Source organism: Trachypithecus francoisi, unplaced genomic scaffold (assembly GCF_009764315.1).
Source record: "Trachypithecus francoisi isolate TF-2019V2 unplaced genomic scaffold, Tfra_2.0 Lachesis_group0, whole genome shotgun sequence".
Classification (NCBI taxonomy): Eukaryota; Metazoa; Chordata; class Mammalia; order Primates; family Cercopithecidae; genus Trachypithecus; species Trachypithecus francoisi.
Genome location: NW_022681453.1, coordinates 30307205 through 30323569, shown reverse-complemented (window position 1 = coordinate 30323569; position 16365 = coordinate 30307205). Strand labels below are relative to the sequence as shown.

Sequence of the window (16365 nt, the reverse complement as noted above, 5' to 3'; positions counted from 1 at the left end):
ACTGATGACATTCCACCACAAAAGAAGTGAAAATGGCTGGTCTTTGCCTTAAGCGATGACATTATCTTGTGCCTGACTCATCCTGGCTCAAAAAGCTCCCCCACTGAGCACCTTGTGACTCCCACTCCTGCCCGCCAGAGAACAACTCCCCTTTGACTGTAATTTTCCTTTACCTACCCAAATCCTATAAAACAGCCGCACCTTTATCTCCCTTTGCTGACTCTCTTTTCGGACTCAGTCTACCTGTACCCAGGTGATTAAAAAGCTTTATTGCTCACACAAAGTCTGTTTGGTGGTCTCTTCACACGGACACGCATGACATTGCTTCGTGCGACAAGAAGACTACTGAGTTCATATTAACAGTTAATATAGGCCAGGTGGAATGGCTCACACCTGTAATCCCAGCACTTTGGGAGGCTGAGGCAGGCGAATCACGAGGACAGGAGATGGAGACCAGCCTGGCCAACAGGGTGAAACCCTGTCTCTACTAAAAATACAAAAAATTAGCTGGGTGTAGTAGAAGCACCTGTAATCCCAGCTACTCAGGAGGCAGAGGCAGGAGAATTGCTTGAACCGGAGAGGCGGAGGTTGCAGTGAGCCAAGATCGTGCCACTGCACTCCAATCTGGGTGACAGAATGAGACTAGGTCTTAAAAAAAAAAAAATAGTTAATATAAATAATCTCTAAGAATGCCAAGTTCTGCTCAAAGCACTCTGTCTATTAACTCAAAATTACTCTACAGGGAGGGGGTCTGTGCTTAATAATCACTTCTCTGTTACATTCTTCTTTAGTATATAACATATTATGCAGGGAAAACTGATCTATAATAAGTATTACACAAAATTTGAATACTGGATAGTCAAAGCTTTAAAAGATTTTTTAAAAAACTAAACGAAATGTTTCAAAATATTACTGACTGGTCAGTTATCCATGATTTTCTCTCCTCAAATTATTCTTTCTTTAAATCAAGAAGTATAAACAGCATGCCCTGAGATAACATCACCATCATATCCCCTTGACGAGCATCTTCTGCCTTAAAAACAAATTGCAATCAGATGTTTTTCTCAAAACACTCATCTGTGCCCCACCCAACATCATCTCTCCTGAAATGTTATGATCATCTTCTAGCCTTGCTCTCAGCACCCAGAGGTCTTCCCCACTCTCAAGTGTAGCCAGAGGGATCCTTCTTAAAACATAAACTAGATAGACCTGTGTGATGGTGTGTGCCTGTAGTCTCAGCTATTCAGGAGGCTGGGGTGGAACTCCTGCGTTAGTCCAGGAGTTTGAGGACACACTGGGCAACATGGCAAGACCCTGTGCTGTTAAAAAAAAAATTGTTTAAAATAAAATATTAAAAAATATAAGTTAGGAAACAGATTGAGAATGTTCTCTGCTGAAAACATTCTAACAATTTCCCATCTTGCCTGCAGTAAAAGCCACAGAGCTTCCCACGGTCTCCAAGACCTCACACCATCACACTGCCTATCTGCTGACCGCACCTCCTATCACTCTGCTCCTTTCTCCCGCTGCTCCAGCAGCCCTGGGTTCCTGTCTCTGCCTCAAACAGGCCAGGCAGGCTCCTGCCTCAGGGCCTCAGTGCCTGCTGAAGAAAAAAGTTTCTTGAGGCCAGGACACTCTGCCCTCCACAGAGAAGGCTCTGTTAATCAACCAAATGAATAAACACTGTGGATCATTTAGAACTGTCTCTAGAGAAGCCGGTAAGGAAGTAATTTAAACATTCTACATACTGTATTATCATGGCTGAGAGAAAAGCTCTCCACTGAACTATTTGGGGTTTCCCTACTGGAATATGTCTCAGCACTATGTTAGCCCATTAGCAAGCTCTAAGAGGAAGACTTGTTATGCAGCGTTTCCTAAATCACTTTTTATGCAGAGAATTTAGATAGAATAACATGAATCCAGAAAATATGCTGGGGGCATCTTTTTCGCTGGGTGTTGATTATATATGCTTAGGTACTTCAGTACCCGCTTATACCCTTCCAATAAATGACACAAAGAATGATGATGAAAGAGATAGAGACAGGAAATCAGAGACAATGACAAATTCAAAGAAGCAAACACAGAGGCAGGCTAAGAAATAGCAAGGGGCAGTGGGTGAGGTTTCTCTCACTCCAAGTCTTCCCTAATCAGGGAATGCTGAACACAGAGGCATGAACTCAGAACATTCCCTGAAATACTAAATTTTAGAAATGAACAGAGTGAAGGTTTTAATAGGGAGATTCAGGAGTTGAAGCTCTATCTGTATGGTAATAGCTGGGATTTAGAAGTTATTTTACTATTAACTCAAATATCTTCCACATATTAACCTGAGTTTTAAAGTACCCTGTCTTGCTAAGACATCCGCAAACACTCAAGAGATGAATTTCATATTGTTAAATAAGATAGAGTTTTGGTGAATTTGCCCAGCTGGTCTCCGTCCATCACAGTAAATGTATCCAGAGCAGTATCTGTGCTCCATACAGCGCCAGGCCAAACAATCCGGACTGAGAAGCTTTTGAAACTTTCTTCCCATTCCATTAAAGGGTGGTGAAATGAAATTCTATGCCAGGGATTTAAAGGGAAGAGAGGAAATAGACTTTCTTTCAAACTTGACTCCTTTCTATTTCTTATAAATCTTTCTGACTGTCCCTTCTGAGTGACGGTGGCACTGAAGAACTTGCTAAAGGCTTTAGATTTAAGATGGCTTGAAACCTTCCCGCTCAAATTTTGACAGGACAAGAAAAAAAGGCAGTTGGTGGTGTTGCTGATACACAGGCCCATAAATCCTCTTGACCTGAACTTACAATACAACTGATCCGGCGGCCTGAAGTCTCTACCTTCAGTGCACAAAGGTCTCCCCAGCCAGCTTTATTTGAGTTCCTGAGCTTGGAAGTAGATTCTGAGAAGAATAGTGTTCAAAGCTCCAGGAACAAATGTTGCAAAAAAGAATAAGAGGAAAAAACGTGAAGTTTATAAAGAAGAAGAAGAAGAAAAAACCTGTACAGCATCTAAGTGAAGCCTTTTCAACAAGTCAGACCTCAATATAAAACTGAACTACGAAGTGTATATTTTTAAAACAGATTTTAAGGTATTTAACATTATAAGATACATACATCTAGATAGTAAAATGATTACTATAGTGAAACATATTAATATATCTATCATTTCCCACAGCTATCCATGCCCTGCTGTAAGAGCAGAGATAATCTACACATTTAGCAAAAATCCTGAATACTGCATACAACGCATTTTTATTAACTATAGTCCCTCTGCTGTACATTAGTTCTTCAGACTTGTTCACTGTACATACCTGCTACTTTCTATCCTTTCACCTTTTTTGTTGTCGTTGTTGGAAGAGAAGAAGTCAAAAATACCAAAAATTCAACATAAAAACACCTCCTAAAGAATCTGTTAGTCTCTCATGTAGTTTATTATCAAAATTCCATTATTGTGGTCTGGAATAAAAAGCTTCACAAGTTTTAGTACAGCAGTAACTGTAAAATACAAACTGGATTTCAAGGACACAGTATAAAAATAGAATGTACTATGTCTCAGTGATACCTTTTTATATTGACTTTATGTTAAAACAGTATTTTGGAATATATCAGGGGAAATGTAGATTATTAAAATCAACTGAAATTGAATTTCTTTGATAATAAATATTCTTGTATAATATAAACTGTATTATTCTATAATATAAAAACATTTGTTAAAATAATATCTTCCTTTCTACCTCTTTTAAGGGGGCTTCTGAAAATTTAAAATGACAATGTGTGGTTCACATTACATTTTTACCAGACAGTGTTGCTCTCAGTGATTAAAAATAGACTGAAGTGGTCAATCCAGATAAAAAGCATACTATTTTGCACAGATAGCTGTAGGCATAGTGCTGACTATATTTTCTATTCCCTTCATATCTCTCTGTATGTTTTACTATAGGTTCAGCCATCTCTGAACATTTGAAGCTCTTTCATTTTCTTTCCTATGATACAGGTTGAGCATCCCAAATCTTAAAAATCCAAAATCTTCAATGCTCTAAAATCTGACACTTTTTGAGCTCTGACATGATGCCACAAGTGGAAAATTCCACACCTGACCTCATGTGATGGGGTGCAATGAAAATGCACTCACAACTTTGTTTCATCCATAAAATTATTCTAAAATTACATAAAATTACCTTCAGGTTATGTATTTAAGGGGCATATGAAACATAAATGAATTTTGTGTTTAGATTTGAATCCTATCCCCAAGAAATTTCGTTATATATAAATAAATATTCCCAAATAAAACAAATTAAAAAACTGAACATTTCTGGTCCCAAACATTTCAGATGAGGAATACTCAACCTGTACAATAAACAATAGTTAAGATTCTTAAAAAATGATTTCTATCTACTGTGTCAGTGGTTCTGAAAACAACCTAAAACAATGAAACGAAAAACAGCAAAATTATCTAATAAAACGAATTATGGTTAAGGTGTCGGAGATACTGGAGCCCAGATTCTGGAGTACTAACAGTAAGTCTCAGCCAAGCCACTTACCATTGCAGAAACTCAGTCTTTCCATCTTTAAGATGGGTATAAGAAGAGTCCCTCTTTATAATTTATAAGGCTGACATGAAGAAACATCTAGAAAGTGCCTGACATAGGTCATGTCTATTAAATTGCGTCTACAATATCATCGCTATTACCACTACCAACACCAGTATCAGTGACTTCAACCACAACCACCACTACCCTAAGCCTTCTATCTGGTTGTGAGGGTCACCACGGTCACTAAGTTTCTACACTGAGAATATCTCCAACTTAACCAGGTCTTCTTTTCAGAGCATGCCATCTCCTTAACTGTAATTCTCAGTATGATTCAAACAGCTATCAGCACACCACATATTGGTGACACACCATCAAACAGCCCTGAGCCAAGTTCATGTCTAAGGATGGCTGTGATGAGGAATGCCAGACATCACGGAGATTTACCAAGCCAGGGACCAAAGCTGTTTTACCTCACAAAACCTGCACGCTTGCTTTGCACAACCAAGCATTAACTTCTCCACTGAGTATTCTCTAAGTACTAGGGCATCCTCAAATGTTCCTCTTAATTAACACAGGACATTCACATAAAAGATCAGCCAGATGGAAATTAAACATTTCACTAGCAAAGGATGAAACATTCTGCTCTAAAATGGAATCTTTATTTTAATAAAGTCATTAACTAAATTTCAACCAATTCCTTTCCCATTTGATGGAAGTCACTACAAGGCAAAACATAATTGGCTACACCACAGAATAGCAAACACCAGATAACCACAGGATGATCTCTCTAACACGTCCACGCTCCATGAAGAGGCAGGACAGGGAAAACAGGTATTATCTTAAGCTTCATGACAAAGGACTCTGAGAAAAAAAGAAACGTTTCAGAGAACCTATGAAAGGTGTTAGCCAGCTTACTATAGGCCGAGAGTAAGGGAAGGGTTCCCGTAGAACCTCCGACCCGCCTCATGTGTTTACACCAGGTATTTTGTGCAGATAAGGGAACCTGCACAGGGAGCCTGCCTAAATATGCCAGCGGTGGAGAATTCAATTCCTTAACACATGCACAGGAGAGAAATAAATCAATATGAAGCAGCTCAGTCTAACGGCCCACATGCACACTGGAAGGATGGGGTGGAGCCACCAGGAATTCACGCCATATATAAACGAGGAACCCAGCCTCATCAGTTTTTTAGACAGGAGTCGGGGTATTCAACTGGGAAGGGGGCAACTGGAAACCTTTCTCCAGGACCCTTCTTTTTGGTGAAGGCTTTCCCTTCACTTAATAACTTCTACTGCACTCACTCTCTGGTGTCTGCATGCCTAATTTTTCCTAGTCATGAGGTAAGAACCTGGACCTCACTTAGCTTAGCTAAAGGAGCAAAAATCCTGCATCACCTGTAACAATTCCAGGAACTGACAGAAAGTACACAACGCGGGGGAAAAACTATCATATTGGAAATGTTATTTTTAATAGAAAATATCTCAGACCCCCTCTGATGACAATTCTCTCTAATGATAAAACAAGATAGCATCAAGTTCATAAAGATGCTAAAAATTGTTTCTTGAACAAGCCAAGATGTCTTTATAGTTTTATTTTTTATATTATTTTATTAGAGATGGAGTCTCATTATGTTGCCCAGGCTGGCCTTGAACTCCTGGGCTCATGAGATGCTGCTGAGTAGCCAGCACTACCAGCCTGGGCAACACAGCAAAACTACATCTCAAAAACAAAATAGAAAAGAAAAAAGAAACCAAAACAACAATTTATTTGAACAGGACCCTATTTCTTAAAAGGAATATGGACTAAAGGTTGAGAGGAGAAAAGTATAAACTTACATTTCCAAAACAGTGATATTATGAACTTACACACACACACACACACACACACAAAAGAGAGGGACAGAGGCCATGTAAGTTTGGGGAAACATTGTGTTAAACAAAGGTAAACAGATTCTTCAGTGGAGGACTCGTCAAAGCCCTTAATACGCCAATGTACAAATAAATCTTCAAGAAAGTATTTCATCCATCATACTGATTTCCAGGCCAAGCATGGTGGCTCATGCCTCAAATCCCAGGCTTTGGGAGGGTGAAGAGGGAGGATTGCTTGAGATCAGGAGTTCAAGACCAGCATGGGCAACATAGCAAGACCTTGTCTCTACAAAAAATAAAAAACATTAGCTGGGCATGGTGGTGTGTGGTTGTAGCCCCAGCTACTTGGGAGGTTGAGGCAAGAGAACTGCTTGAGCCCAGGAGGTTGAGGCTACAGTGAGCTGTGATCACGCCCTCCAGCCTGGGTGACACAGTAAGACCTTGTCATTCATACATACATACAAACATGTATACATAAACTTATTCCAGGAGTGAAGGAGGGATTATTTAAGGGGTGCTATCCAACCTGACATGTAGTCTAGGCTTTAGAATATCATGCTGCCGAAGCTCTGGATCCATGTGGGCCTCAAACCCTAGATGGGCTGGTCCACATCTGAGTAAGGCAGGAACCTGAGTGCCTGCATCAGTGTGGCGAGGATGGTGTCGTGCAAGGCCTTTGTATATGACACAACTGGACGTGCTTACCAGAGAGAAGGAACGCATTCTCTCACCTGAGCCATAACCTAGGGGTCATTACAAGACAACTCTTCAACCAAAATGTGACAGAAGTATTCCAGGGAAGAACCCCGATCAACTTCATAAAATGCATGGCAAATCATTAGGAAGGCTTTCAGGAGGAAGGCAGGATTTGAGCAGACAGGAGGGAGTGCAGTAGGAGGTCAAGGTAACACACCTGAAGACATGGATACTGAAGACAATTGCAGGCCCAAACAGAATGTTCAAATGAGAATTGATCACAGAACAAGGACAGCCTAAAACTAGCAACTTCTGGCTGGACAATCCTGAACTGTGCCCAAGAATGCTGTACAATATGAAGACAAAGACGGGAGGAGGAAGAGAGAAGTACCGGGACACATCCACCCCACAGGGAGACACATGATTTTACCTGCTTGTGTCATGGTTGTAACTACCCAGTAGTGCTCTTTAGACATAAGCCATTGAGGTCACTCAATAGACACAAGACCCATACAATGGCCCTGGATATTTTTTCAAGACCAAATGGTGTTTTGTTGTTGTTATTTATGAATTTGCTACCAAAACTAATTTAGTGGTAAAACCAGATATGAAGAAATGTGAAGCTATGTAGAGTACTGATATTTCCACTTAGTGTGACTGTTCATTTGCTTGTAATAGGAATATTAATGAATGTAAGGATGTAGTTCCTGACCTTACTGGTTGCCTTCTGAAATATACATGGCACATGGGCTCTAACAGGGCCAGTACTAGTCCGTGGCCTGTTAGGAAACGGGCCGCACAGCAGGAGGTGAGTAGTGGGCAAGGAGCATTACCGCCTAAGCTCTGCCTTCTGTCACATCAGCAGCATCAGATTCTCATAGGAGCACAAATCCTATTGTGAACTGCACATGCGAGGGATCTAGGTTGCATGCTCCTTTTGAGAATCCAACTAATGCCTGATGATCTCAGGTGGAACAGTTTCATTCTGAACCCCCGACCCCGCCCAGTCCATGGAAAAACTGTCTTCCACAAAACCAGTCCCTGATGTCAAAAAGGTTGGGGACCGCTGGGCTACAATACCTTTCTAAGAAAGATTCTGAATTCTAAAACATCTGGCCTCAAGAGTTTCAGACAAGGGATTGCAGACCTGTACCATATGGTAATGTGTACATGGTATACATTAGGAAAAATGCCTTTGCTTCTATTCATTCACTAAAATGCTCTGAACAGAGCTGAAATGAACCAGCTGTGACTTTTACCAGAAGGGGCACATACAATCAATTTGGATCATTTAAGCTTATTGAAGACTTCAACTCATAAAGCACCAGTAAGTCTGAATCAACAACTCCCGTGATCTTTTATTGTCATAAATAAGATTTTAATTACCTCAAACAACAAGCATGCAATGAACTCCCCACTTTAATGGAGTTCTCAAAGGTTTTATCTGGAGGTTTCTCTTTGTATTAACTGCAACTTTGGTTATTAGTGGAAATGCAGCATGATTAAATTTCTATTAGTGTTATATGAACCTTTATTTAAGTTACCAACCACAGAACAGGAATGAGTGTAGAATAGGAAAAAAGTTTAGGATACGATAGAAGCTGTCACAGATAACTGTGGCTGGACCGACATCAGAAAGCTGACTAGCCACAGAAGAACTGGAACAGGTCATCCTGTTTTAATGACTGGAATATTCTGAGTTTTTTTACTTTAAGGACACTTAATCACATCTGCAAAGTCTGTTGTGCCACATAAAGTAACATATTTGCAGCAGACATTTGGAAGAAGAAGAGACATTATCTTGCCTACCAAAATCTCTACTGGCCTCTTTATTCCTTAAACTTAACAAATACCACCTGCCCCACGGCTTTTGCATATCCTTATTCTACTAGGAAGCTCCAATTCATCTTTTCCATCTAATAAGTATCAATGTCTCCATTGAAAGCTTCCATCCCCTATCAAAATATCCCTCTACTTCAGAGACTATAATACAAATGAAATTACATAGATAGTTACATGACCAATGTTTAATTTCTGTGTCACCACTGGAGTGTAAACACCTTGAAGGCAGGAACTGTGACTTTCTAACTTATCTTTGTGTACCAGCCCACGTACAACAGAAGATACTCAAGAAAAATGTGCTGCTAGGCAAGGAATAATGCTCAGTAACAGGAGGTGAGGGCATCTGAGGATCCAAATTGGGTTCAGTCTCCAAGGCATGGCATTGTAATGTGACTTCAACTTTCTTTTCTAACTTTAACTGATCTGTAAAGAACACTGGTTACTGAAGAGCTTTCATCTTGTTTTGTTTGTATAAGGGCTTTCTTTGTTAACTATTAGACTGGATGTTTTTAAGTGCAGGAACTACAAGACTGAGTCCAGGATTCCAGCCAGAAAAATTCAGAGAGCTTTAATTTCTGGATGCCTACAAAGTTGTCTCAGATGACCTCAAAGAATTCCTGGGAAGCAACAAAACCTACAAAGTTGAGTTTGCTGCCATTTACCCTCAGGGAGCAGATCCAGCTTCTTGTGGGGCATATGTTTAAAATTCAGCCTGCAGAGCCGCAGCACAGAGGGAGCTGTTAAAATTCCCAAGGTCGTGACTGCATCTCAAGCAGATACTAAAGAAACCAGGAACAGCAATGCTGTTACACATAAGGCAAGGTACATTTACTCTCTAAAACCCAAAGAGGATGGAATGACTTCCCAAGAAACAAGTCCTCTTTATTCAAATGTATTTTAAATGATGCTACTTAGATAAAGAAATGCTCAATTCCACTAAACACACTGCTTTCTCCACTCCAGAATCTCACCACAGTGACACTAGTGACATTTTGGGGTTGGATGATTCCTTTTAGTGGGGGCTGTCCTCTACATTGGGATGTATAGCAGTATCCCTGGCCTCTACCAACCAGAAAGTAATACCATAACACTTCCAACAATGGCAATAACCAGAAATGTCTCCAGACATGACCTAATGCCCCAGGGTGCAGAGGGGAGATGCTGTCCCCAGCTGAGAACCACAGCCATATTCTACCAATCCTAGTACAATCTTCAACAATGATTCTTCTGTAGCCCTCATACATACTGCATGCAAAACAAATAATTCATGTCCCCAATGCTGATAAATTACTCCATGATAAATTAAATTTTCTTATTTTCATTCTAGTTTTTGGGAAAACAATTGTAGTTATGTCAAAAGAAATAAACCAAGTGTAAGATGCTCAAATAGTATAAAAATTGTAAGGAGAGATGGGTATTAATGAAGAACTCGAATAAAGCAACTTAACATGAAATATCACAGACATACTTTGGGCAAAAGCAAGCAACTTTCTTGTGCATATTTTAAAGGTAAATTTAATGCAGTTACTTAATCTCTGAAATTCAAGTTCCTCCAAATATGCCGTTAATATGTTTATCACATTTTCAGAAAACAAGCTATGAATCAGATGGACTTCAATGAGGAACCCAATTGATACAGGCAGCCATATCATCTGACATTATTTAAAAGAAAAATATCCAAACAACCTGGTTAAACAATAAGCCTGGGCATGGTGGCTGCCATTTCTAATTAGCTTCTGAATTCAATGGCTCCCTCTGAGAAATGGAAAACTGAAATAGTCACCAAAAGTCATGTGTTTCAAAAGTAATTGTGGCTGGGCGCCGTGGCTCACGCCTGTACTCCCAACACTTTGGGAGGCCGAGAAAGGTGGATCATTTGAGGTCAGGAATTCAAGACCAGCCTGGCCAACATGGTGAAACCTTATCTCTACTAAAAATACAAAAATTAGCCAGGCGTGGTGGCACATGCCTGTAATCCCAGCTACTTGGGAGGCTGGGGCAGGAGAATTGCTTGAACCCAGGAGGCAGAGATTGCAGTGAGCTGAGATCATGTGCCTGGGCAACAGTGAGACTCCATTTCAAAAAAAGAAAGGAAAAAAAGGGTATTAATGTCTTTGATACATTATTCCCAGAATCAAATGTAAAGAGGAGACTGGTCATTCTGGGCGTGAGGAAGTGTAATTACACAGAGGCAAGGTTCCCAGTTCCCAGCTCTAGAGGTCTTCTTTTCCAAGGTAGCCATCTGATTGAGTTTTTAAGCTTTCAGGACAGGTCTTTTGTCCAAAACAACAGGAAATGAACAAATGGCAACCCAATTCTAAGACAAAGAGGCTTCAGAGCAAAGCTGGCTGGACACAAAGCTGCCCCTTCAACTCATATTGCCAATGGGAACCTGTCAGCAAGTCCAGAAGGAAAATCCTACACTTAAGAACATGATGTAATTTTGCTTCTAGGAATCAAGTTTTCCAAGTACAAATAAAGCTAAGACTTCTAAGAAATGATTCATTCCATTTTAAGGGTGGAAGAGAACCCATTAAGTAGAAACCCAACTCATGAAAGATATCATTATTGTGACTAGGATAGGAAGTTCCACAGATAGAGGAGTCCTAATGCAGGAAGAATTCTGATACTGACAATTTCTCAGCTTAACAAGAAAAAACATGAAGCATTTTCTCAGAGTAGTTATCTCTGGTTTCTCCAGGAACAGTGGATAAGAAACAAATCTGCATGGCCATATAAGCATCTATAGAAAAATAAATATTATTTTCTTATTGTGTAGGGGTTCTTCACCAGAGCTTCACGGATACTTACAGGGTTCAAAAATGGGCCTGAGGAGCTAGGGAGAATGATGAAATCCTATCAGTTACATGTAAAGCTATGTGTAGATACACACATGTGTCTTCTTTGTGAAGGGGGTCTCAAGAATTCATCAGATTATCAAAGCAGGACAAGACTTAGAAGCTATGAAATTCTAACAGCTGAAAACTTTCTTGGCCATGTGGCTCCTTTGATTAACGTATGTTACCAGTGAAAAGTCACTCCATGTTTGAGTACAGCCATAGGCTAGAACTGTTACTGAAACACCCGGGGTTCAGACTAGGTCCGGTTGCTTGCTGCACAGAAAGCCAATCACTGAGATGACAAGCATTGCCAAGGAAGGCTTTAATTGGGTGCTGCAGCCGAGAGAGGAGATGTGAGCTCAGTCTCAAATCCAGCTCCCTGATTGACTAAAACTAGAGATTTATATAACATGGAGGAAACGTAACAATGTGTAAGAAAACAAGAACTAAGGAGGGGTAAAAAGGCATTTGGTGCAATGGTCTGGTGCACTTCAGTCCTCTGATACTTTTTTGAGAGGCCTGAAGGTCCTTTCCTGAGGAAGGAACACAAATAAAACAAATACAAGTGTGAAGCTTTAACAGCAGAAGGGCCAATTTCTATGTTTATCCAAAACAACTGTCTATGGGACTCTTGGGCAGGTTTCAGAACCACATTCATTTTGTTCTTCCATACACTTCTAAGGCTTACCACATGGGGGACCTACCAAGAAACAAACATGTTCATCACAACAAAAGAATAGTCACACAACAATCATGATTAAAGGAAATACATAAGGTTGGCATTGGAAGAGATATGCTCTCCCTACCCAACATTAATAAAGGAGTTGGAGACGTGCTGCCTCCCTCACCCTGGCTCTAAGCAGATACACAGCAGCATCTGACCTAGTGCACCCACACCCTTCTACTGTCCAGCAGGATGGATCACTGAGAAGACTGACACAGCAGAAGCAAAATGTCACCATCAATCCTAACAAAATTAACAGTGACTCATACCACCACAGCCTCTTTTTCAACAGCCACTGGGAGCAAAAAAAACCTTACAACTTTGCTACCAAGAGAAGGTTCTGAGACTCCTCTACATGTTGCCAACTTTTCTATTTTCTTAAGGGTGAAAATGAAGTCAACCCAGTTTCATACATAATGTCATCTTTCAAAAATGGGAACAGACAGTGAAAAGAAACTGTGTCAAATGAAACACATGATGAACATCATCAACCAGCAGTGAGTCTACTCAAACCACGATGCCTGTGGCTTCTGTGTTTCTCCAGTTAAACAAACGCAAGAAACAAGGATGGATACCCACCTGCCATACTACGGATAAAGGGTTTCCAGAGAGATGAAGTTAGGTACTGTACAGGTGTGATTTGCAAAATGACTGAGGGTAAGGACATAGCATCTGATTAACATAAAGACCGAAGCACAGCTACACGTTGAGATCTTGACTTTCTCTCACCTCAACAGGAAACCTCCTGCCATCGATGCTGTGTTCAGAGCCCGCTGAGCCATTGCTGTGGCCCCAATGAAATTCCACCTTCTCGGCTTTGAATCTGCCAGGCAGACCAGCTCCACTGACAAAATAGTCGTCTTTCAGAAGGATGGCAACTGTGTGAAACGAATGAGAAGAGAGGAAAACAAACTGAGTTTCAAAATCAAACCGAATTTTCCTGTTACTTCTAATAAAGTTCATGACTACCATGATGTGAATTATGTCCTCATGCACCTGTGAAAAAATACATTGAACACACCCGCCTGAATAAATTAGTTCATTCTAGCTGCAGAATGCTCTCAGAGCATCAGTTGGCCCTAAATCATGACACTTTCCAGAGAATGATCTCAGAATTACTTATCCATTTAACAGATTTTTAAAAAATGGAGACGGCCGGGTGCGGTGGCTCAAGCCTGTAATCCCAGCACTTTGGGAGGCCGAGACGGGTGGATCGCGAGGTCAGGAGATCGAGACCAACCTAGCTAACACGGCGAAACCCCGTCTCTACTAAAAAAAAATACAAAAAACTAGCCGGGCGAGTTGGCGGGCGCCTGTAGTCCCAGCTACTTGGGAGGCTGAGGCAGGAGAATGGCGTAAACCCGGGAGGCGGAGCTTGCAGTGAGCTGAGATCCGGCCACTGCACTCCAGCCTGGGCGACAGAAGGAGACTCCGTCTCAAAAAAAAAAAAAAAAAAAAGGAGACAATGACAGAATAAGTCACTCTGAATCAGTGTCTCCTAAAACTGCTTGATGGTCAAAATCGTCTAGAGAGCAAGATTCTTCTTTTTAAGCACTGATTCATGGGGCTACCCCAAGATTCAAGGTCTGGAACCAGATAGGAAATATATAATCAGCCAGATGCAATAGGCATGTTTCTTTGGTCAGAAAATGCAGGCAAGATATTAGGAAACAAAAATTTGTGGGTGCTTCCAATATTAAGGCAACAGTAAGTGGGAAGAGAGCTGGGAGTCTGTTATTTAATAACAGTACCCAGGGAAGTGTAATGCAAAATCTACTCTTGAAGTCACTCAAATACTGGCAGATAACTAGTTTTCTTTATTTTTTCTTTTAGTTCCAAGCAAAAAATAATTTCCCTTAACCCATCCAAAGAACACATGAGAAGCATCCACAACATAGGGAACCTCAATTAAATTCCAACCCTAAATTTCAAAAATATACTGCTCTTTCTTGAAATACAGGAAGGAGAAATTGAGAATAACTTGGATTTACACTAACAAAAAAATATTTTTCCAAAAGGAATATAATGTCTAAATAAAAAACAAATTCTTTTCAAGTGATATATTCCCTTTTTTTGTTTCTCTAGAAGTGAATTCATTCATTCAATAAATACTTATTGGCTGCTAAATACATGTAAGGTGCCAAACAATATACTGAATGGTTTGTGATCGAAAGCCAAGCTTGCGTAAGCCATGGGAAATTGCTTATCCTCATTGTCTCCTCTTCCTAAAGGGATCCTAGTTAGAGCTTTAGTGAGAAATCCTGCATGAAAATTAGGTCTCCATAAAAGATAGGGACTAGGCTAATGACCCATTTCTAGAATACTGCAATTAGTTTCAGTACTTCTCTATGTAAAGCAAGCATTAAAAGCAAGTGAAGGAACTTTCTCATATAAATCCCTTTTTATTGTATTCAAAAGGCAGTCTTTCTCCAACTTTTGAAAAAATATACAAGGAATGCCCAATTAGAAGAACAGCAAATTAAAGGATAAAATGAAGTAAAAGCAAGTGTTTCTTGTGCCAATTAAATATGCCACAGCACTGTGCCACCTTCACCCTGTGTTGGGCATCTTTTAGAACAGGGGTCATAAACTTTTCCTGTAAAGGGCCAGTTGGTAAATATTTTAGGCTTTGCAGGCCAACTGGTCTCTAGTGTAACTACTCACTCTTTATAGCACAGAAGCAGCCAAAGATAATACTTAAATGAATGGGTGAGGCTATGTTCCAATAAACCTTTATTTAACCACACCGATATTTAAATTTGACAAAATTTTCAATGTGTCATGAAATATTACCACCTTTTGATTTTCAAATAATTATTTAAAACTGTAAAAATGAGAGACTTATCATTGTGACATAAATATAGTATCTTAGAAGATATCTAAAATCTTATATAAAATATATCTATGTATACAGATATTAGAAAATATCTTCTAAAATATTATATTATACTAACCACATACCTTTAGTTTGATGTCAAAACATTTAGGCATTAGCTCAGTAGTGTTTCAAACACTGTTGATCCTTCTCAGCCAGTTGTAAGTTCCAAAGGACGAAGGCAAAACATTTTGATTCCATCTGTTACAATATACCCAGGGAATCAGCAGCATCTTATAAATATTTGATTTTACCTAAATCATTTATATCTCTGTCAGGGGTCATTTTACTTGTTTTATATGAATAATTAAAAGCATAATTAGAGAACTGTACAATCTGAAACATTAATCTCATTTTTCATTTTACAGTGTTTCTCACCAGAGCACACAGCATGTTACATGTCCACCCACCCCTTCCAAAAATGTCATATATTTTTGTTTACACATGAAACTGGAATGAGAGAACTTTCCCAGCTAACACATTTTCTGATGACGGGTGTAACACTGAACTGTTTGAAACAGAATATACCGAAGGTAGTCACTGCAGAGCACAAGATGTCATGCATACGAGCTCAAGACACGTTGGGACTCCATTCTGCCACTTAACAGTGGTGTGACCTCAGGCATGTTACCCAACTTCTCTGTGCCTCAGTTTCCGCCACTGTTCAAATGGGATAATCACTGCAGTGCCTAGCTGGCTGGGCTATTTTGACACCTGGAGAAAAATCACACTGGGAAAGCAGATGATCCAGGGCCAGGAAGCCAGCAAGCACATATTCAGTGGCGGTTATTTTCAAACTCATTTCTAGAATCAAGGCTGGAGCTCCTGGACAGCACGGAAGACTGGCCACATAGGTGTAACTCTCTGTTTTCAGAGAAAGTTATACTTTAAAGCAATACTGTCTTTCCCACACAAGTGTCATTAGAGTCAGGGACAATAGCAAGAGCAGGGATGGCTCAAATACTATTTGGGAGGAATCTTTTATTTT

General features: G+C 40.0%; 1 protein-coding gene across 3 annotated transcripts in view; it reads right to left on the bottom strand.

Moving 5' to 3' along the window:
* Positions 1-16365, bottom strand: part of PTPRG (protein tyrosine phosphatase receptor type G) — a 750651-nt gene that overhangs the window by 283178 nt on the left and 451108 nt on the right. For 2 of the 3 annotated variants that reach the window (XM_033210299.1, XM_033210300.1), the window contains exon 4: positions 13232-13380. In XM_033210299.1, the coding sequence (XP_033066190.1) occupies positions 13232-13380 (149 nt within the window). Of the gene's footprint in view, positions 1-13231; positions 13381-15463; positions 15579-16365 lie in introns of all 3 variants that reach the window. The other variant, XM_033210301.1, reaches the window with a different exon arrangement.